Genomic DNA, 22,525 nt, shown 5'->3' with positions numbered 1-22,525 from the left:
TACCATGAGAAGTAACATGGATCATTTCTGCAAATGTAATTATATTGCCATTGTTATAGATATGTTCCAAATGCAGATCTCAATCTCTTATTCTACTATTACTCGTTTAGGTTTGACTCCCAAACCTTCCTCTACAATTTTGGTTTTTTCCTTCTTTAAAGGTGATTGGGCATACGTTGGGGGAATTTTCACATGTTGATGAGGGCTCATCCAATATTCTTCATACCACATACACACACATTTTGGTCAACCTTGATATTGGAAAAAGCTTTCTAGTTGATATTTCTCTTAGAACTAAAGATCGTTGCTGAAAAGAAAATGGATTATGAGATTTTTCCTTTCCACTATCATAGGTGGTTTTGCACTAGCCACATTGCTGCGCATTGTTCTAAGTGCAAGATCAACATTTGGAACACAGGCTGGAAAGATACATCCCTTCCCCTTACTCTGTGGAAAGAGAAGATTTTGTTTCTTCTATGGAGGGCAATTCTCAAGTGAGCTCAAAATGAGTCCTCTTAAGAGATGATATTTACCAAGAATGGAATCAAAATGCCTCAATCGATAATTTACAATCAACTCCTATGGCTAGTGAAAGCTAAACTTCGACTAGAAGAAGAAGCCTTAAGATTTCAAATATGAAGAAATCTAAAAAAAGAGTTCTTAGCAAAGACAAAGGCTTCAGAAGTAGTGACCATGTAATAACCCTCCTCAAATCTGCTCTCAAAAATGCTGATTGAAGGCTCAAAGAATTTTGTCAAACAATTCACATGCAAGGGACATACGACTGATATAGTATTTCAGCTTGCTTTAAATGACTCTTTCTTCAATTTGCATCAATGAGAATCTTGTGCTAGAAGACTCAAAATGGACTACACAATGACTTAACATGAATGTGCAACTTATTTTGACAATATTCAATCCATATATATAATCTAAGCATGAGAAATGAACACCTACAGCCAACTGGCATTTCTACAAACAGTTGGTATGCAAACTAACTAGCTGATAAATCATAATATTGTATTGCTCAAATGACACCGGCAACTATTATCCCCTTAATTGCAATGAAATTTCCAATGCTCATGAAATATGGCCAAGACTTTTTGGCATTTACATGGATTACAAAAAATGATAATGCTAATATAATGCACACCTATAGCTGAAACTTATCACACCTAAAAAAAAGCAATACTAACAAGGGACCCTGGGTGTAGATGGCTGTGATAATTTTCTTCAATGTTGCCCCTTCTGCTTGTTTTTTTCTGATCTGCTTTTTCCCGATTCTACTTTTTCGGCCTTGCTTTTTCGAACTGCTTTTTCAGCATGCTTTTTCGATTTTGCTTTTTTGGCCTGCTTTTTAGATTCTGCCTTTTCGGCCTGCTTTTTCGGTTTTGCTTTTCGGACTACTTTTTCAGCCTGCTTTTTCGGTTCCGCTTTTCGGACTGCTTTTTTCAGCCTGCTTTTTCGGTTCTGCTTTTTCGGACTGCTTTTTCGTATCTGCTTTTTCGGACTGCTACCATGTTGAATTTCAAGACCATATCTTTCAATGGCGTCAAGATTTTCAGCTTGAAGGAATTTCGTCCTTCAAACTATTGAGACATAATCTCTTGAAAATTTCCCAATTTCTTTGATATTTCCAAGCATGCCTAAAAGAAGCTCTTCCATTTCTTTTATAGTGTTCTCACAAGGGCTCAATCCTTCGTTTTCTCAATGTGGGATAAAACATCACTCCCTTTTATGTAACTTATGTCTCCAATGTGTTATAAAATAAAGGGGACTCTTTTAATTTAAATATTTCCCACAAACTATAGTCCATGCATTAATAAAGTTAAATATTTAAATTTAACTTTATAAAATAGCTTTATCAATGCATAACAAATTTTATCAATGATAAACAAGTCTTCTTGCCGATTTTAAACAATTACCATTGACATACCGCTGCCACTGGATGTCCGACCATATCCAAGATGACTTACTATAAATAGTATGTCCAAAGTTGTCTCAAAACCCCTCAGAAAGACCTACAACTGAAACTATCTGGGCCAAATGGCCTCTAGGTCCCTTTAATGTCCTAGTTAGCCTACGAGACCGTGGGGAAATAGGCTAACGACAACATCATGCTATGAATGCTAAAAAGGGGACATTACAGTTCGCCCTTCCGAAAATTGCTTGTCCCCAAGCAATGGTTGAACAACAACCCAATCAATCCACCTGGATCCCAAATGTAGTCATGAACTATACTGTTGTCAGTCAATATAGGCTCCTGCACCAACCTCTGAAAATTAACCAAGAGGAATCCATAATCAACTTGACAACGCTCGTCCACGTCTCTCAGAATCCTGGAGAGCCAACTTCATTGCCTCCATGCCTTCCTTGATCTGTTGTAAGTCGTCACAAGAAGAACCTATTGCGACTCCTTTCTGTCTCTCTTGCAGTTGAATCATCCAAACATGATTCTCAATCAATCCATGTATCCTATCATGATGGGATAAAGCCGTGACAATATTCTTGTCCCTTGTCTTCAGCTGGCTTGCCAAACCAAGTAAAAAGCTACTAGCCTCTATCTCATGTGAAGAAGCATCCAACTGTGCCTGATACTCACTTTCTGCAAAGTCCGGAATGCTCACTTTCTGATCAATTGTACTATCCTCAAACATGACAATATCCTCAACTGCTGTAACTTCATCCAGCCCAACTGTACTGGGATCACTATCTGTGTCAATCACACAATCCGGTGTGCCTATGATATCACCTTCTGATGCAACTGGCTCAACCTGCACAACATCTGTAACCCCTTCTACCTGTGAAGATGATGCAGATAAACCATTACCTGAAGATGTGCTAATGTCTCCCTGTATTGAATCAGCATGTCTGTTAAACTCCTCATACAAGTTTCTGCCTATCATAGGGAAGGTACGATCCTTAGGCCTATCCAAACGTTCAATCCGTCTCTCTGTAAACTCCACATATGAGGTAATGTGTGCATGACCCATAGTGACCATACCATGATGCCACCACTCGTGTGCTAACCCATCCAGGTGAATTGCTGCATACTTAATAGCTTCTTCCTCAGGCATAGGGTTCATTTGGAAGTATGTGTCAAGCTTTCAAACCCAAGCTCTTGCTGTAGACTTCCCCGAGCCATCATAATATGGTAACTGAAGTTTCCCTACTTTCTTCTGTAGCTCATAGCTCTGCTTCCTATCATGTCCATGTGGCATATGCTTCATCCGCACATCTATATACTCCCTAAAGGTGATTGCAGCAATAAAATCTGGACCTCTGGCTTCCCAATCTCTCCTCAGCTGGTCCTGTATATCAGTGATCTGGGGCTCTGGTACGGGCTGCTCTGGAGCTCTAGGAGGAAATATGGGAATCATGGGCCGCGAACTCACTGTCCTAGTTTGCTGGGGTGCATGACCGAAATTGTTCCCAACTTGTTCGCCTCCATTATGTGCCCCATCCTGATTATTACCATTTTGATTATTTTCTCCACCCACATTAGCATTCAACCCCATTTGACAAGCCATCATCTGCATCATAAGCTCAAATCTCTGACTCTGTTCCTGTGCTCTTTGCTCTGTTGATCGTTGTCCCTGTGCTAAGGTGTCTAATAATTGTAAGAATCTTTCCTTTCTCTGATCTGGATCGGCATTCATTTTGTCAAACATTTTTCTCTCTATCTGGCTATTCCAAATTCCCTATAAGACCTTCACAGGATGGCAAGACTTCTAGCTCTGATACCACTGTAATAACCCTCCTCAAATCTGCTCTCAAAAATGCTGATTGAAGGCTCAAAGAATTTTGTCAAACAATTCACATGCAAGGGACATATGACTGATATAGTATTTCAGCTTGCTTTAAATGACTTTTTCTTCAATTTGCATCAATGAGAATCTTGTGCTAGAAGACTCAAAATGGACTACACAATGACCTAACATGAATGTGCAACTTATTTTGACAATATTCAATCCATATATATAATCTAAGCATGAGAAATGAACACCTACAGCCAACTGGCATTTCTACAAACAGTTGGTATGCAAACTAACTAGCTGATAAATCATAATATTGTATTGCTCAAATGACACCAGCAACTATTATCCCCTTAATTGCAATGAAATTTCCAATGCTCATGAAATATGGCCAAGACTTTTTGGAATTTACATGGATTACAAAAAATGATAATGCTAGTATAATGCACACCTATAGCTGAAACTTATCACACCTAAAAAAAAGCAATACTAACAAAGGAACCTGGTTGTAGATGGATGTAATAATTTTCTTCAATGTTGCCCCTTCTGCTTGTTTTTTTCTGATCTGCTTTTTCCCGATTCTACTTTTTCGGCCTTGCTTTTTCGAACCGCTTTTTCGTATCTACTTTGTCGGACTGCTACCATGTTGAATCTCAAGACCATATCTTTCAATGGCGTCAAGATTTTCAGCTTGAAGGGATTTCGTCCTTCAAACTATTGAGACATAATCTCTTGAAAATTTCCCAATTTCTTTGATATTTCCAAGCATGCCTAAAAGAAGCTCTTCCATTTCTTTTATACTGTTCTCACAAGGGCTCAATCCTTCGTTTTCTCAATGTGGGATAAAACATCACTCCCTTTTATGTAACTTATGTCTCCAATGTGTTATAAAATAAAGGGGACTCTTTTAATTTAAATATTTCCCACAAACTATAGTCTATGCATTAATAAAGTTAAATATTTAAATTTAACTTTATAAAATAGCCTTATCAATGCATAACAAATTTTATCAATGATAAACAAGTCTTCTTGCCGATTTTAAACAATTACCATTGACATACCGCTGCCACTGGATGTCCGACCATATCCAAGATGACTTAATATAAATAGTAAGTATGCCCAAAGTTGTCTCAAAACCCCTCAGAAAGACTTGCAACTGAAACTATCTAGGCCAAATGGCCTCTAAATCCCTTTAATGTCCTGGTTAGCCTACAAGACCGTGGGGAAATAGGCTAACGACAACATCATGCTATGAATGCTAAAAAGGGGTCATTACAGACCATGAGGAAGCAGAAGCAAAATTCCCAAGAACAAATGATGTGGTTGTGAATGTAGAGATGGCAATGAAGATTGGTCAATTGTGTAAATTAATAAACAAAAGATGTGGCTTTCTTTGACATGTTTCTTCATTCCAACACCAAAAGCACTATTGAATGTAGAATTTTTTTATGCTACCGGTTGAGCAGATCCTTTGGATTCTTGTGTTTTGGATGATGAACCATGTGAACGAATCTATAATATATTTTGCTTTGAAAAACAATTGGCACTCCCTCAAAGTTGTCATCTTGATGTAAATAATTTTTATTTTTATCAGCTAATATAGAAGATACAGCTCTATAACTTGCAGATTTGAAAAAAATACAATACAAACCTATTAAAAGAAAAGTGGACATAAAGATCTTCAAGGTCAAACATAGATCCCTTAAAGGCTTGTAAAGTTAATTGGACAATTGCAGTTTGCATTGTTTCCTTTTTAAGCTAGTGCTTAGGAAGTTGGATCAAAATACGCATGTTTAATAAAGCAAGCCATGGAGTTGGTTTACAGATGTTGGAATGCAGTTTTTACAAAATGCTCCTAAAGCTTATAAGGTGTTAGTTAACAGTTCGTCTTCCTTGATATATTGGTTGATACCTTGACTCTTAATATGCCCAAAGGCTTATGGAAAACACAAAAGTTAACAACAGAATGGGTCAGTCTAGTAATCCATCAAAGACCCCTGAATTGAAAGGTACAGCTCCCTTATGAGTGCAAGATATGCAATGAATTTATCTGTAACAAACGGATTTTCATAACTAAATCTAAGACATTTAGAACTAACAACTCCCAACGTTCATAAAAGTAATTGATTCCATTTCACATGACAATGACTTCTTTTATCATTAACAGAAGGTAACCGTAATAATATTTAGGATCGATCATTAACTAATCTAACTATAATTCCATGATCAGCTGAAATTTTAGAATAATGACTATCTATCATGAGAATATCATAAACCTATTCAATGTAAAACAATTTAACCATTCCTAATTGTAACCATGTTCAGCTGAAAGTAGAGTAACGACTATCTATCTTAACTGTAATCATGCTCAACTGAATGTATACATATTCCTATTCAATTTAGATGACAATTAACTATTCTAACTGAAATAAATCTAACATATATGTAATTCCATAATAAACAATTAACAAGTAACAAGGAGATTGAAAAACATACAAGTATTATCAAAAGATCTTTTATCTGGTTGTGCAAGCCTTAGCATTGGTGAGAGGAGAAGCATTGACATAAGCTTAACCTCCCAACCTCGGACCATACTTATCCCCACACATTCTAACATATTAGAACGGCCCTCCCTGCCTCAAAATTGGGCTTGGGATGTTCTTCAGTCTAGCCATCGGAGCTACCTGGTGTATTGAGTGCCCACTCAGTTATACTTGTATAATTGAGGTTACAGACATCAAGTGATCATTAGATGGCACATATGCCTATATACTACCTTGGCCAAGGATTTCCAATGGGTGCATTGACTCGATCACACACCACTCAACTTGACAATAGATTCCATTACAGGGATAAGCATGAGATATTAAGTATTTCATTACTTAGATATTCATATCTGATTTCATTCTTGTTTCTTTGCAGGTTAACTCCACCTCTTCACCATTTCATGGCTTCATTGCCGATGAATCCTAGGCGCCTGCAAGATTATGGACATTCTATTTCATTTACACCTCTTCACCATTTCATGGCTTCATTGCCGGTGAATCCTAGGTGTTAGAGAATTAAGAGCAATCCATTCTTTACGTCTTGGAATAAGACTACATGGTTATTGTCATTTAATATTTGAATTAATGGTGATGGTTTATACAATCATTGCAAGACCCCTACAGCTACCATTTCGACTTCTTAATGATGGTTGTAGGATTCAGTAATATTATAAAAAGATCAAAGAAACTCTATGGAAATCACAAGAGCCATCAGCAAGTAACATATAATGATCTCCATTTCTAATGTTTGTTTTTCTTATACCTAGCCGGCAGTAATCAGACTTACAATCAGAAAAGATGGAAGTATAAATTCTGATGGAAAGACATTCGTAACCTAATTGTATGCGATTGAGGATTTGAGTTCAGCTTGGTTTCCTTGCGTCCTCTAGCCGGGACTCTTACTCGGCTTAGTTATACCACCTAATTTTGATTATTGCATGGTTCAGATATTTGCAGGGGTCTGGCGGAAGTAAGAAGTAAACAATATGGATTCGGTTTAAGCAAAGGTTATGTGGTAAATGTAGTAGAAAGGATGGAGAGTAGGGCCTCAAACATCTGACTCCTATCACGGCTTCTTAAAGGACTGGCCGTGGCTTCTCGGCTTCCATCGGTTAAAAGATTTTAAAACCATTCGACTTCCAAGTGAATAATTGGAATTACGAAAAGAGTGGAAAGAAAGAAATAAAATAAAGAGTTGAAAGGAGTTGAAAGATTATAATTTCATTTATTATTATAATATATACTTATATATGTTCACGTAAGTATATCGATGAGGTGACATCATTAAATTACGTTAGTATACTTTATTGGTGTCATTTCATTTTTATATTTAAGTGTTCATATGTAAGTGTTTATTATAATAATATGATCAAAATTAATTAAAAATCTCTTAAGGTATGTATTATATTTAAATTAGATTATTTTATGTTTTTCCTATATTGTTTTCTTAATTGCTCATGCGGGTCCTATAATGTAACCTATGGTCAAGTCATCATATCCCTACCAAGGAAGTTTAAGGTCATCCCTGCCAATCCTAATGACTGAACTAAGCGAACATCCCATTCCAATGATCCCGTTTAGCAATGCTTCCTCTCTCTTCAATCTTCTCTTGCAATCACCCATGAAAAACACTTTCGCCATAATAATAATTCCATAGTAATTCAAAAATATATTAATCGTTATTCTAAATCAACAATTGCTAATTATCTAATAACAATTATAGGTTATCGACTATTTCATCAACAATTAATGCAACGTATATAAACAACTAACCAATTCACATGATCATGAAAGAATAATTCGTAAAGTCCAACAATTATGAACAAACTAAAAATTAGGGCAAAATTTGGGATGTAACATTATCTTTCGGGTTTTGGGGGTATGCTCTTAACCAAAGAGCAGAAGAGGCAAAAACCAAGTTGCTCAACACTTTAAACAGCCTTGGCAAAGAAAGGGGACTATCTCACAGTATGCAATCTACTCAACCCTAATAATGCAAAGAATGGAAACATGCAGAACTAACTACAACAACAGGAAGAAAGGAAGATAGCGAAATTAGTTATTCCCGAATTACAGAATAAGCTAATGTTTTGACAATACCCGGATTGTTTATTCTTCAGCTGCTCCCACACCAACTTCTAACTTTCTTATGCAAAACTAAACTAAACACACAGACAACAATGAACAAAAGAAAAGTTTATGCTGATGAGAGTAAGGCATACAAACTTTTCAACAAAAAAAAAAACAAAGCCAAGTTCATTCGTATTCATTCAAATTTCAGCATTATCTCATACATTCCAAAAACTCCACTTAAACTAAATGAAAAGAAAAACTTAAAACAAACTCAGAATCGCACACAATAGTCCCAGCTACAGGGGTTTGCCCAAAGTAAATTTTGTCGATCTTATTTACATCTTAAAAGATTACATTTATAGGCCTTCTCAAAATGGCTAGATACATTGGATGATTGCTCAATAGAGCATCTCTGAACAGAATAGTCTAAAAATAGGACAAGTTTGAATCATTGTCTGTTACAGAGATTTAGCAAAATGCCAAGAATGGCAACAAAAGAAGGAAGAGGGGAAGAATGACAGATGTCTGGGGAAGCGTCAGACTCATCATGCCTTCTTAGAAGTAATTGATTTAGCCCTATATGCTTTCATAGATTCAGTTACTTTATCCAGCACTTTGACACCTGGAATGAGGATGTTGTCGGCTCTGATCATCCAATAATCATGCATTTCTGTAAGTTCATCAATTTTGGCCACCCTTGACTAGAACTTCTCCATTTCCCTCTTTATAACTGCATCAACTACTGACAGTTCCTAGATCTTGGCCACCTGGAAGTTAAGTGGGTCAACAACTTCGTCAATGAATGCCAGGAACTTGGACTTCATTCTTTCGATGTCTACCAGCTTGCCATTAGTAGACACAAAGGACTTTGTGTGTAAGATCTTCAAATATTGAACAATTTGTCAATGATCTTTTGCACCAAGTCGTGCACATCCTTCAGTTCACTTCCAGATCTCACAAAATTTTCAATCACAAACTCCAAGGATTGCTTCTAGTGGAACAGAGACTCTTGACCAGTCTTTAGGATCTCGTGAGCAATGGCCACATTGGTCTTCATATCCATCACTTCCTACAAAAGGGCCAATTGGTCTATCAACTTGTTCGCTGCCTTCTATATGGTCGATTGATGATCTGAGGCAGCCTCTCTAAGCTTGTGAGCATCCAGTACCAAGCTCCCTACATTCTCAACCAGTGGGGGACCCTAGGCCTTTATTTGATCTACCCATGCTTGGCCTACTTGCCCGAATTGTTTCTCTTGCTACGGCTTGAGCAGTAAGTTCTTGTTTTCTTCCGCATTTGGGTTGAATTGACTAGAAGAGGTACTCCCAAGTGCGGACTTTATGTACTCTACCAACTCTCTATTGGAGGCCTTCAATAGCTCCTTCTCTGCTCTTAGCTCCTCCAACTTGTCTTCAATCTTTTCATTGGTTGACTTCCACATGTTCACCATGGAGTCGTGAACTGGAATGCCAAGATCCAATGTCTTGACTTGGAAATCATCTTTTGAGAGCACCTGAAGCCTTCCTTCCTTTTGAGGCTCTGCAATTTCAACAAGCATGTGGCCAATTGTTGAATTTGTAGACAATGTAGCGATCATCTTCTGCTTCTTAGTCTTCTTTGATGGCTGAGAGGAGGTGACTTGTGTGATCAAGTCTTTTGATGGGGCAGCATCCTCGTATCTCGTCTTCTTTCTATCAATGATCTCCTCGAGCCAAGACCCTATAGAGAGCACATTGATAGCAGATTGTAGTGCAGAAGGATTGAACAACTTCCTCAAAATCAACAAGGTTGGCTTGCTCTGGGAAGCAATAGTGAAGGCAACTACCTTGGTAACCGAAAGGGCTAATGTATCCCCTTGTTGAGATTCTTCCTGTTCCTGGCCATCCATGGGATTCATATCGCCATCCAAATTGATGACTTGAACATGGGAGGATGGCTTAGCCACTGATTTCTCTTGTTCCATCTCTTTATCCTTGTCATCTCCCTTCTCTCCCATCTTCCCTATGCTTGGAAGAGGGCCAGCCTCACAAGTGGGAGTAAGTGGCACATTCTTTTCTGGAGGCTAGTCTTCCCCTTGGCCCATGGATTGTGATGGCCCAGCAGATGTTGTTGTAGTGGTTGTTGTGGTCGTAGCTGCAACTGACTAGGTAGCTACTATTGACACTCCATCTGTTGAACTGGTAGCCCCAGTCTTTTCTTCCTCGCCTGTGTCCACTCCATCCATTTGTATGTTCTTTTAATTATCCCTTGCATGAGAGCCTCCATCATATCAATGACTAGCTCAGCAGGTGGAGTTGATTGAATTTGAGTTCTTGATCTTCTCATAAGACGTAGGGTGCATGTAGGCTCCAAAGATCAGATACATCAACAGAATCGTTATACAATTTTATTTCATTTACAATTAGCCTTGACCAAAATCTCTCCCGTGTTTAGTACTTGTTGAGACACCCAATCCAGAAATTTTCAATATCCAAGACATGCCTATAGGCATACCCCAACTTCAAATGATCCTTTACAAAATTTAATAGATCATATTGAGGCTTGAGCACCTCGTAGTCCAATAGCTTGATCTTGCCTTCAAAACTCTTTACCAGGTTTTGGGCATCTGATCTGGAGGCACATGAATATGGGCCTACCACAATAGGGAATGGATCATGGCAATTTTCTTGACATTAGAACACTGGTTGTTCACCTCTAGAATTTGTCGACATAGTTCAACTAAAACTACCTTGTTCTCCGAACATCTGGGCAATTTTTCGGGAAATCCATCATAGACTCCTTGCAAATAAGAGAAGCTCGAAAACTAGATGAACGAGCATCCAAACTGGCTTATAGCCGAAATTGCCTCGAGTGAGAATCTCCTCTCAAGGCAACCTTGCAACTCAATCTCATTGTAAAGGCATCATTGACAACTACATACTCCTCATAGCTCCTCTGCAGTTGTAGATGCGGATAGAACTCATAGACCTTGGTACGCTCATCGTAGTTTTGAATACTTGGGAGACCAGACCACAAATGGTGTGTTGCCAAAACATAAATCAAATAGGAGGGCATATAGAACTACTTGAATCCTTTGGCAGAATTCAACCAAGAAGCAAGCTCATGATAGATCATCTATGCCCAATCGATCTTCATATCCTCAGCACAGATTGCTTGCACTAGGAAGAAGTCGTGCTCGATGAATTCCAAAATCTCCTTTTCTCCCTTCAATCTAAGGAGTGCAAGGATATCCACGATCTCTCGCTTTAAGTTTGTGCCAAATAAAGTTTTCGACATTTTGCTCTTCTTCAAGCAGGCAATCTGGAACTAGGTCCTCTGCATGTCCTCCCATCTGAGGGTCTTTTTCTCATTAAACATGGACGCGGAGGACCCAAAATCAATATCACAATACTGCTCTTGCATAGGGATACCAAATGTTGACTGCATCAGCGCCTTGCTAATTGACAAGAGGATGGACTGATCTGAAAATAAAATTTGCTACGTTTATGGATAGTATCTCTCAATACACTCCTTTACTAACTCAAGTGCATAAACGGCCATTGGAAAACCGACTGCCTCTACCAATCCACTCTTTTAGTTTCAGAGTGATTGGGTGAATGGGTTGGGAATTTAGCCTCCTATGCAGATCACCCAAGTCGTAGAACATAAAGGATGTGTCTGTATAATCTTTCAACTCACTTTCCAAGCCAATTAATCCTTCATAAGTAGCATCTCTGATTGCACTTTGCTATGATTGCACGGGATGCAATTTTCGATAAATAGTCGTTTTAATAAACTTGTAGAAACCAATTGCTTGCAAATCTGATGAAATAGCTTTAAGGAATTAGAACGTTGGCGCCACACAAACGCAATTAAGGTCAGCCAACAATTATAACGACCGTATTTGCATTTAATTCCTTAAGCAACGACTATTTAAACTTTTCGTTTATTTGCACTTAAAACATTAAGTTCCCAAAAGCACTCTTACTTTAGTTAAAGTAAAGTGATATGATTAAAGGTCATTGAATAACATAAATACTTAGCTTTGCAAGAAGTACCTCATTTGGCTCCAAAATCCGAAATGAAGATATCTTTACAATATTAGCACAAGCAGGAGAGAAGGAAGCACTTAGCTTTACCTTAACGTTGTTTTCCTTTTATTTGGAATTGCAGCATGGGGAGTAATCCTTTTCTGGCTCACGCACTCCATTCTTTGACTTTCCGCTAAAGGCTGTAACACTGCTTTTGCTTCATAATGGGTTCGCATGTTCAACATTTACTTTTCCAGAAGTATCTTTTGGGCATCTCCAAAGGATATTCAAGTTTTGGGTAACTTGACTTTGAATTCTCATAACCTCTAGAAAAGAAGCCCATTTTGTTACTTTTGGGTGGAAAACTCCTTTCTCAGCAGCATTTTCCGAACTGAGGCACAACCAATAGCATTCAACCTTTAATCTCAACCTGATGGCCCAAAAATTAGATCTCAAGCATGCCTCACTTATTATGAGCCTTTTACTAGTTCTTTCGACAGTTGGCTCATATTATTTGATTATTTCAATTGAGATTTGGCTCAGGTTCATGAGGGGCTTCGGAAACAGAATAAAATGGTTGCATTTCCATGAATATGCAGCAGTAAACCATAAACCCGTATTCCTAAGCAATAATTGACTTTATCTCCACTAATTTGAATGAGAAACACCCTAGCCTCTATCCACAACTTCATAAGTCCTCAGGTACTCGCAAAAACACATTCACAGCTCTTTTAATCACTTTCCATGGCTCCAACCTTCAGATTCTCAGTTGGTGTAGTTCACTTGATAGGGAAATCAATTCATCAGCCCAGAATCCGCGAGATATGCAATGTTAGGTCAAGACAGTAGGAAATCAAATTCAAAACACTTACTTCTCATCGGGAGGACGCAAGAGGACACCCCAACCATACCTAAATCATCTAATCCCCATGCACACCAGAAAAAAAGGAAACCTGCAAATAAAGATTAGGTAAATGTATTGCAAAGAGATACCTGGGAAATGCAGATAGCAGAGAATTTTTAGGAAAGATGAGAAGTAACCTAACACACAGACTTAGACACTTCTCATTCACTTTAACCACTCACCTCGAGCTTAAAAAGGGGGAAGACTAAAACTTGGCAACATAAGGCAAATCACTTGTAAATAATTTGAAAATATAATGACGTGAGAGGTTTTTAACTTTCACTCTTCTTAGATTTTTACCCATAGTAGTTTAAAACAGTAATGTGAATTGCTAGATCAGCAGCTAAAGTTGGTAGAGTTGACACTTATGAAGCAAGACAATCAATTTTCTTTTGACACTTATGAAGCAAGACAATCAATCTAGAAAATGGAAAAGAAATGGAGGAACAAGCACCTTAGGATAGGAGATATCCTCAATTTCAAAGAAGTAGGGTTGAAAACATAATGGAGGTTCCTATGCAAATAGCAGGCATTTACCCACGAAAAAGTACAAATCCATAATTTCTAAAAAAAATGACAAAATTTTAAACCCCAGAAATAACAATATAAAGTAGTGCAAATATTCCTCAATAACCTGATAATATTGAAGCCACCTACAAGATTATTATTATAAGCAAAATCTTATATTTGGCCGAACAGCCATTCAAGAAGAAATGAAGCAGCAAATAATATTAAGAATTGAATGCGTTGTGACCCAGCAATCCTTGATATGACAGCTGCTATCAAATATTTCACAAGGCATACCTCCCTTTGAATATAGAGGGCAGCAAAAGAATATGTAGAATGTATACAGATAATTAAATTTATAACGTAATATCCTTCAAAATGTACGACAGCCCTTCCTTCCCTACCAATAAAATATTCAACAAACATGACCAAGTTGCATTCAATAAAGGTTGCCAGTAATGTAGTTATACAGCTAATGATAACAAGAAAATATAATAGTATAGAGATTTGCCACTAGAGTCGCCCCAATATGAAATTTTCAAACTCACTAAATTCTTCGATCACAAAACATACCAACACAATCTTTAAGTGGAATCACCATTAACTGACAAAAGGGTTTTCACCCTTTGACCCACAATGGTAACTGATGGTTTCCTCCTTTCAGATGTTTACACTAAAGGGTTTTTGTCTTCAAGCATGGAGATCAACTAATGCTCAAACTCTGAAAATGGGGTTTGATAACAATAATGATGAATGCCTTTTAGAGTGCCAAACTCTTCTTTTATATTCATCTTTTATTTTCAAGTTTTCTTATCTTGACTAATATTACCTCCATAGGTGCTTGAAAGCACATTTAAAAAAATATTTCACAAGGCCCACATTAACAAAAATAATAATAATAATACACGTCCTTTTCAAAACTATAAAAATGATATTATTGGATAACTTAAACGTTATTAAATTATTTCCCAAACTTTATCCCTTGGCCTATGGGATATAAGAAATAGGCTCTCCAAAAATTTTAATTCTAAAAAAGGGCATGACAATTTTCACTTCCTAGAATTCCTTGCCCTAAAGCAACTGCAGATTTTTACAACGCACCAAGTAATCTACTATGGATTTATTTCTTAAGTTCTCCGTGTCTAATGATAACTCCTTGAACCAATATCAACTTTCCTTTATCATCCACCAGAGGCAATTCTGCTAAAGAATAATGTGTTGTCCAAGTACTCTTTAAGGCACATCCTGCTATTTTCTAGCAACTCGATTTCATAAGCAACAGGAAACCATTTCCCTCAAGATCTTATAGGGTCCACAAACCTAGCGTTCAATTTCTCAACACTTATCTTCTTAATGAAAGATTGCCTATGTGATTTCAACCTCAAGAAAACAAAGTCTCCAACCCATAGTTCCTTGGAGTTTCCTATCTAGGGGAGGTATGGTCATAGGTGTGGATTTTGGTGATAGGGGTGACAAGGGCCTAAATTTGGGTACTGCAAGGAGGTAGTGGGGAACCAACAGAGGAGCAATGGTGATGGAGTGGCCCTGATATACAAATTAAGGAGAACTAGAATCCTCAAGGAAAAATCTGCAATATAACATCTCTATAAGGGCCCTGTGATAGGCAAACTTATTTGTGATAGGCAAACTTATTTTCACGAAGTTGAAGTTTGCAATCAATATGTAATGACATGTAATATATAGCAAGCGACTCGGTGGTGTCCCTAGCAGAGGTGGCACAAGCGATGGTACTATGGAGGTACATTTCCCCCAAGTCTCGAAAACACCTCCATTCAAGAGAGGCAGGGTTTATGAACGAAGACACATCTCTGTGGAAGAATTCTTCAAACTCAAATGTTCTTTGTGTACGTTTTTACTCTACATTAAACTTTTGTTGATTATGAGCATGTTGGAGGTAATCCATAAGTGCGTTCAAGTTTCAACAATTCCTGATTATGTTTGACCAAATCACTAGCCCTTGTCATTCTACTACCAATAAACATTGTCAACAAACACTAAAGCATCATAACTATGTAGTCTCATGAATGCAAACATACCAATAGACATGTGAAGAAGTGTAAGTACAATATTCTCCCAAATGCAACAATTTTACAAAGTTGATTGTTGATTTGAAATGTGGTTCCTCAAATACCCCCCATTCCATTTATTCATTATTAATGTTTGGTGATCAATATGTATATGCAACCCTATTTGTGTTTTTCTGGACGTATTTTGATTGTTTTTTTCGCAATGTTTTTAAATGACAAACATAGAGTAGATAAATAGCAAATGCAAATAGCACTTCCAATGCAGGAAAAAATATATAATATTCAGAAAATTACACAACTCAGTTCATAATAAAACACTACATATATAAATCCAACATACCCAGAAAATGCAATGCTGGTTTTGTTTGAGCTACTCATAAAAATTCCAAAAAATATCACTCCAAAAGTCAATGCCAACCCTCACAATCTAATCCAAAGCCTATGTTGAAGGTATGTGAGGAAATGCAAGTCCAAAATGACCCGAAATAGAAAATGTAGCCTCCACAAAACCCTAGGCTCATTTGGAAGGTGCAGAGTCTTCTCTAGAAGTGTATGACCTGCTTGAAAATAATGCAGCAACAAACAATTAAATCTTCCCTCAACCTCCTATGTCATCCTTCACAAAACTAGTGCTATATAACTCTGCAAAATATAATGAAAATCTTGACCGATAGGCAATGGCACCTCCAGCTTCACAAGCTCCTATACGCAGTTTCTTATTTCCTCAATCTGAAATGAAGAGGTTTCAAGTGGGCTCTAAAAACTCATAAGGGTAGATGACACCTCTAGTGTTGGAGCACAAATAGTCAACAAGATTGAGATGTTTAGAATTCCACAAGATCTCTTTTCTCACAATATATGCAAGGAAACTCGGTCATCATTACAGCCAGATAAAAAGCGCATAATTAAATTTAAAAATAAAGACTTTACCTCTTATATAACTGAATATTGAAACTTGTTGGATAATGAGATGATTTTGTTTTCCTTTTTCGAATCTCAAATGCATGGTGGGGAACACTGGGTGCTAAGACACCAATTCATCAGAGAATTGTCGTTCAAACATTAAGCGAAGTCCAACCATGCAACTTTGGGTTGTGAATGCAATTGGAGTATGTTTAAACACACACATTCCAAAAAGCCCAATAGAATGTTCATGAAGAGGTTGAATGCTATAGTATATATTCATTACAACCTTCATCTTTGCCACAAATGGATCTTGGGTTGACTTATCCCCCATCAAATAAGAGAATTTTGCTTCAAATCTGATTGGACCACTGAGACTGAGGATCCTATCTTTAGTGATGAGGTCCTTGATTTAGTTTTGCACAATACAGTGGCAAAGGAGGATAGAGCATGAGAAAACATCTTGGATGTCAGTATGGATGTCATTGAGATAGAGGCAGATATCATGGCTGCAACATCATCCAAGACCTATCTTAAGGGAGCCCTAACTGAGTAATGTAGGCTCTTATGAGCCATAGACTTCTAGCTTTTATTTTGATATTTGTTTGAAACTTCTGATGACATGGATATGATATTCCATGAGATTTATATCCATTTGACAATATTTATATTCTAGCTGTGTTAATCCCTTCAGCTAAAATTTGCACTTATGTGTGATGTATCCTTGAGTATGTGATCAATTAGCTTCTAGTTGAAGAGGTTATGATGTCTTTAGGGTTTATTTATAGAGAGCATGAAACAAGTTGTGTATCCCTAAAAATCAAAAAAAAATATAGGACTTATTCAATTTGCCAAGTTTGGTCCCATTTGGTCACAAGTTTGAGTCCAAGTCTAGTCCAAAAGCAGCATGCCAAGTCTTGTAGCTATGCAAAATACAGTGAAAAAATGGCCCAGAAATCACTCGAATTACAATTTTAAGCTGAGTTGCAGTTAAATTGGGAAAGATTATTTTCAGGTAAAGTTTTAGTTTAAAAAATCATTTTCTTGTCTAAGTTCTGATTTCTCCTGATCTATTGGTAATTTCTGCTGCAAAGCTGGACATATTGGACATTGAAGCAGAAGAAACTATGGTAGCCTAAACCCAACACTGATTTTGATTCTTGCCCATTTTCATAACACAGATATATCTTTAACTTCCATGCAGAAGTCTAAAAGAAAAATTAAATCACAGAATATCTTTATGCTGCTTACCAAGAAATTACAAACCAAAAACTCTGGTACAAGAGGCTATGGGATTTGGATATCATAATAGATTTAAAAAGGTCAGTTTCTCCAAATTAGGTTATACCTTTTCAATTAGATCTAGAACATCTTGATTATCTATGAATTCTATGTAGCTCCAGTCAATTTCTTCTTTGCTATATTCCTCCTGCTCCATTTTAAACACATGCTGAAAGAAATTTAAAAGGTTTAGCAGAATGTTTATGATAAGCATTACCCAGACAAAAACATTAAGTATTCTTCAACAAAGTACTGGATCTGACTACCTGATTGAAATGCTGCTGAAGCTTCTCATTTGCCAGATTGATGCAAAACTGCTCGAAACTGAGAAAAGTGATTAAATTTAGATAAGAGTTTTCAAGTGAATGTTACTGAATCCAGATCAATCTCCAAGTGCATTATAGGAGAGTTATTAACATTCAGAATACTGAATCCTACATAACTACAAAATTTTATTAAAAGAAATTATACACTGGTGAATGTCAAAAAAGAAAGCAATTACATTCACATTTGTTTCACTCCATGTTTCATCCATACTCTATATCTTTCTTTTTGAACAACTGTGCTTCTAATTCACAGTAACAAAATATATAAATTAAAGTTTCTCAATACATGTATAGGTAGCATGCATACTCAGGTTAGTAGGGTGGTAGAAAGTAGACACTACATTTGCATATTGAAGCGTCTTCCAAATATGAGGTCTTCTTTGTTTGCCTCAATTGTCAATTAGATGTGATGGTATTGTATCTGATTTAACAAAAAAGGGCTACTCAAATTAAAAAATTCATTATGGACAAAGTAATTGGGGGCCATATCAAGATTTATCTAAAATCAAATAACTAGATGTGATATGTCATATGGATGTGCCTATGATGGAGGCAATTCTACAACAACAAGAAATAAAAAATCAACAAACTACAGAAAGAAAAGACCTTAATTATTTATATGTAAAATTAATGAATTTTGGTTATCATGAATAGATGAGATAAATATGACACCATAAGGAGACTCACTGGAGATGAAGGTAAGAGGCTACCACCAAATAAAGTACAAAATACTTACAGATTGTGCAACCAGAATATGCACATGCAACAAAATAAAATTTTGGCTACGGTAAGATCTACTGACTAGCCCCACAAAGTCAAATATCAAAACCAACTAGCATAGGATGTGAAATTGATTGTAACCAATCCAGGTTCAGATGAATGGACATTCTGACATTGATTTTTCCATCAGATTGGATTGATGTGTTCGAAGGAGTTTCCAGTACAAAAATTGAATTGACATATTTTGGTTATGGAAAACAGAAATGAAAATAATATATTATAATATTAAAAAATTCAAGAAAATAGATACAAATTTGGTTAGTGAAATAGGATTTGTAACTTGTAATAGAACTTGTGGATTTTTATGTGTTTTCCAAGTTACTATAACAATGAATATATATGTGAAATAAAGAGACATGTCTCTTGAAGAGACATGTCTCTTTAACATATTAACTTACACTAGTTATAGTTATAACACAAGTAATATACCCTTAATATATTATAATGATTATATATAAAGATATATATATATATATATATATATATCACTCTTAATATAAGTTAATTATTCCATATATAATATTTGTCATATATTATATATCTCATATATATAATATAATTTATCCAACAAAATTATACATTAACACTCCCTCTTAATGAAGAAGGATAAAGCACATAGATATTACACCATAAGTAATATTTCAAAAATAATACATATAGGAAATCTTTGATCAGAAGATTTCTAGAATATGATATCATGTAAGTATTGGCCTACCAAAATATCAACATATGATATTCACCAATTACTATTTGATATCATATTTGGTAACATGAGCATTTGGCCTATTAGAATATCAATCAAATGATATTCACCAAATACTTTGAGTAATGGCCTATCAGTACATAAACTAAATGATATCCAGCAAGTACTCAATGTGGTAATGGCCTATCAGAATATCAAGGCAAGATATTCACCAAGTACTTAAAATATATCTATACAAACAACTTGTAGATAATCAAATTAATGATATCAAATGCCTAGTTGTTGATTTATAAGATAAAGCCTTTACATGAAACAATTTCACAAAAATGAATCATGCTACAAGTTATTGTAAGGACGTCACTTTACAACAACTTCTCCTGATACAAGTGATAATCATTTAGAAGTAGTCACTTCTCCATGATGTACACAGGGGGTAAGCTCGTACACATATGACAAGAAAAGTTAACTTGAAGTCACCATAGATATGTCATGTCATGTATAACATCCATCATGAAACATATCAGAGAATAAGGTTTTCACTTCGAACTTATCTCTCATAGATAAGAATGTATTACAAAGGATTGCACTCATGACCCCTAATATCAACCTTAAGACCTCTGATATCAACTTTTCTTCTCCCTCTCTTCGTCCAAGGTTGCCTTTGAATGAAACATCTCCCCTCTAAAGTAGGTCCAGGTGGGAATAGAACATTTGTTATTATCCCCGCCACAATGTAAAATTCCCACTCTTTTATCGTTTGAATAATTTTGCATCTCATCATATATGATAGACTTAATCTCTGACATCGTTGGTAATAGATGGCCAGAACATACCACGAGTTATATGAATCCCAATCCCCTTGACTTCTACAATTTATTTATCACTAGACAATCCATCTCAGCATGGTTTACTCCCTCTAAATCAATAAGACCGAGATCACTGAAGGTTGACTAAATCATCTCCTCTATCTGCTCCCTCTCTTTCAAGGTTGCCTCTAATGAAATGCCAGGCTCCCTCTAAATCTCAATCTCCTCCTTTTTTTTTTCTTTTTTCTTTTTTTTTCTGCAAGAACACTCTTGGAAAAAAAGATCAAGGCACATTGCTCTTATAATATGCATTGAAATAAATAAGAGATAGACTAATATGAAACTCAATATAAGATTTTTCCAATAAGACAAGGATAATTATAAAACATTATACTTTGAAAATGATCCATATTATTTCAATATAGTTAATCATTTTTATAATTATAAATCTCCATTATAATATTATTATTAATGATCTTATCCTAATCAACATACTATAATGTGTTTATAAGAAAATAAACATTATCATAACATATTCACACATACTTATTGTGGAGCCCACCTCTCATAAAAATTATACTAACAAATGCAAAAGAATGTAGTGTTAGTTAATTTATTTAACGCAATATGATACATACCTTTATCTTGTCTTACATTTAATTTGGTGGGGTCATTCCAAAATGGCCCACTTTATGCCATGGGCGAAGTCCATTCCATCTGCATATGTACTTGATTCTTCCTTCCTTAAGTTAGGTGGGTCCCTCTAGACTAAAATATAAGTCATTGCTAATATTTTGCCTTTATTGTTTATATTTTAATCAATGTATATGCTTGTCCAATATAAGCTTGGCTTCTTATTTTTGCTGACTAGTTCGACTATTGCTCGTTGTTCAAAGTTTGCAACTTTAATTTGAAGCCTTTGATGATGATTAATGACATAAACCTTTACTTCTTATAGACTCTTCCGTCTACCTCGTCTACTGTTCCCAAAAGCTTTATTATGCTTGCCTTACGTCCTTCTCCCTTCCTCATTTGATGGATTTATAAGTGGCTCTTCCATTAATAAATTGTGATATTTTGGTTTTAAATGTTATCCTTTCTCCTTACTAAAGTTGGCAGATCCCATTTAGTATCCACGTACCATGCTCGATTGTCATCCATTTCTATTTTTATTTTTGTTTGTATCTCTATATTCTCCATACGAATAGGATTCGATTTGATCCTTATTTCCATCGTAGACTTCAATATCTATGTGGTGAGTTTAGCACACATAAGCAATTGTCATGTACTGTGACATCTCGTATGACTTTCCATGTCAGTGTATCGTTGATGATCTAACCGATGAAGGTCTCTGTTTGTATTTATTTCATCTTTCCCTTGTCGAATTGTTGGCTCCTCATTCGCGATACAATAGGACGTCGATTTGCTTCGGATGAACTTGCATTTTCGCATAGAGATCATCGAGAATGGCGGCGAAAGACTCGTGCATCTTGACATACTCCTCGTCGAACGTTGCCTCGCTGTTGTCGGTGAAGAGGAACAACGTGGTGCTTCTCTCGTTGCCAAGCCCGAAGTGTAGGAACGCCTTCTACTGCATCTCCAAGTGTTCAGCCACCAGAGGTGGCATTCATAAGAGAATTATATGCTCATCTTCGCGTTCATCTTTTGCTCCTCCGAGGCCCCGTAGCAGCTGTAGTCAACCAGATAAAATTCACACTGTCACCACTTCTTTTTTTTTTTACCAGATAGGACGCCCATGCGAGCACTACGCAACTCACCAGAATGGTATCCGTGGCTCTTCTCATAATTAGGGAATGATCTTCCATGGCAAAGTCGTAGAATTCCCATGCCTTCTCCTTCCAAATGTATGCTCCCGCTCAAAG

The 22,525-nt window shown here is 36.4% G+C and overlaps 1 protein-coding gene across 10 annotated transcripts in view; it reads right to left on the bottom strand.

Annotated features, from left to right (window-relative positions):
* LOC149575589 (myosin-11-like) overlaps positions 1 to 22,525 on the bottom strand; it is a 329,180-nt gene that overhangs the window by 211,356 nt on the left and 95,299 nt on the right. For all 10 annotated transcript variants that reach the window (XR_016360188.1, XR_016360187.1, XR_016360189.1 and 7 more), the window contains 2 exons: positions 18,294 to 18,351; positions 18,095 to 18,196 (listed from right to left, as the gene is read on the bottom strand). Coding sequence is in view for 7 of the 10 variants with exons in the window: in XM_089815351.1 (XP_089671477.1) it covers positions 18,095 to 18,196; positions 18,294 to 18,351 (160 nt within the window). In the remaining 3 variants the exon portion in view is untranslated. The remainder of the gene's footprint in view (positions 1 to 18,094; positions 18,197 to 18,293; positions 18,352 to 22,525) is intronic.

The sequence above is a fragment of the Cupressus sempervirens genome, chromosome 2 (assembly GCF_028749045.1).
Source record: "Cupressus sempervirens isolate cs-2001-9-10 chromosome 2, ASM2874904v1, whole genome shotgun sequence".
In the NCBI taxonomy this organism is placed as follows: Eukaryota; Viridiplantae; Streptophyta; class Pinopsida; order Cupressales; family Cupressaceae; genus Cupressus; species Cupressus sempervirens.
The sequence above is the reverse complement of the archived record's forward strand: the minus strand, read 5'-3'. Positions and strand labels throughout refer to the sequence as shown.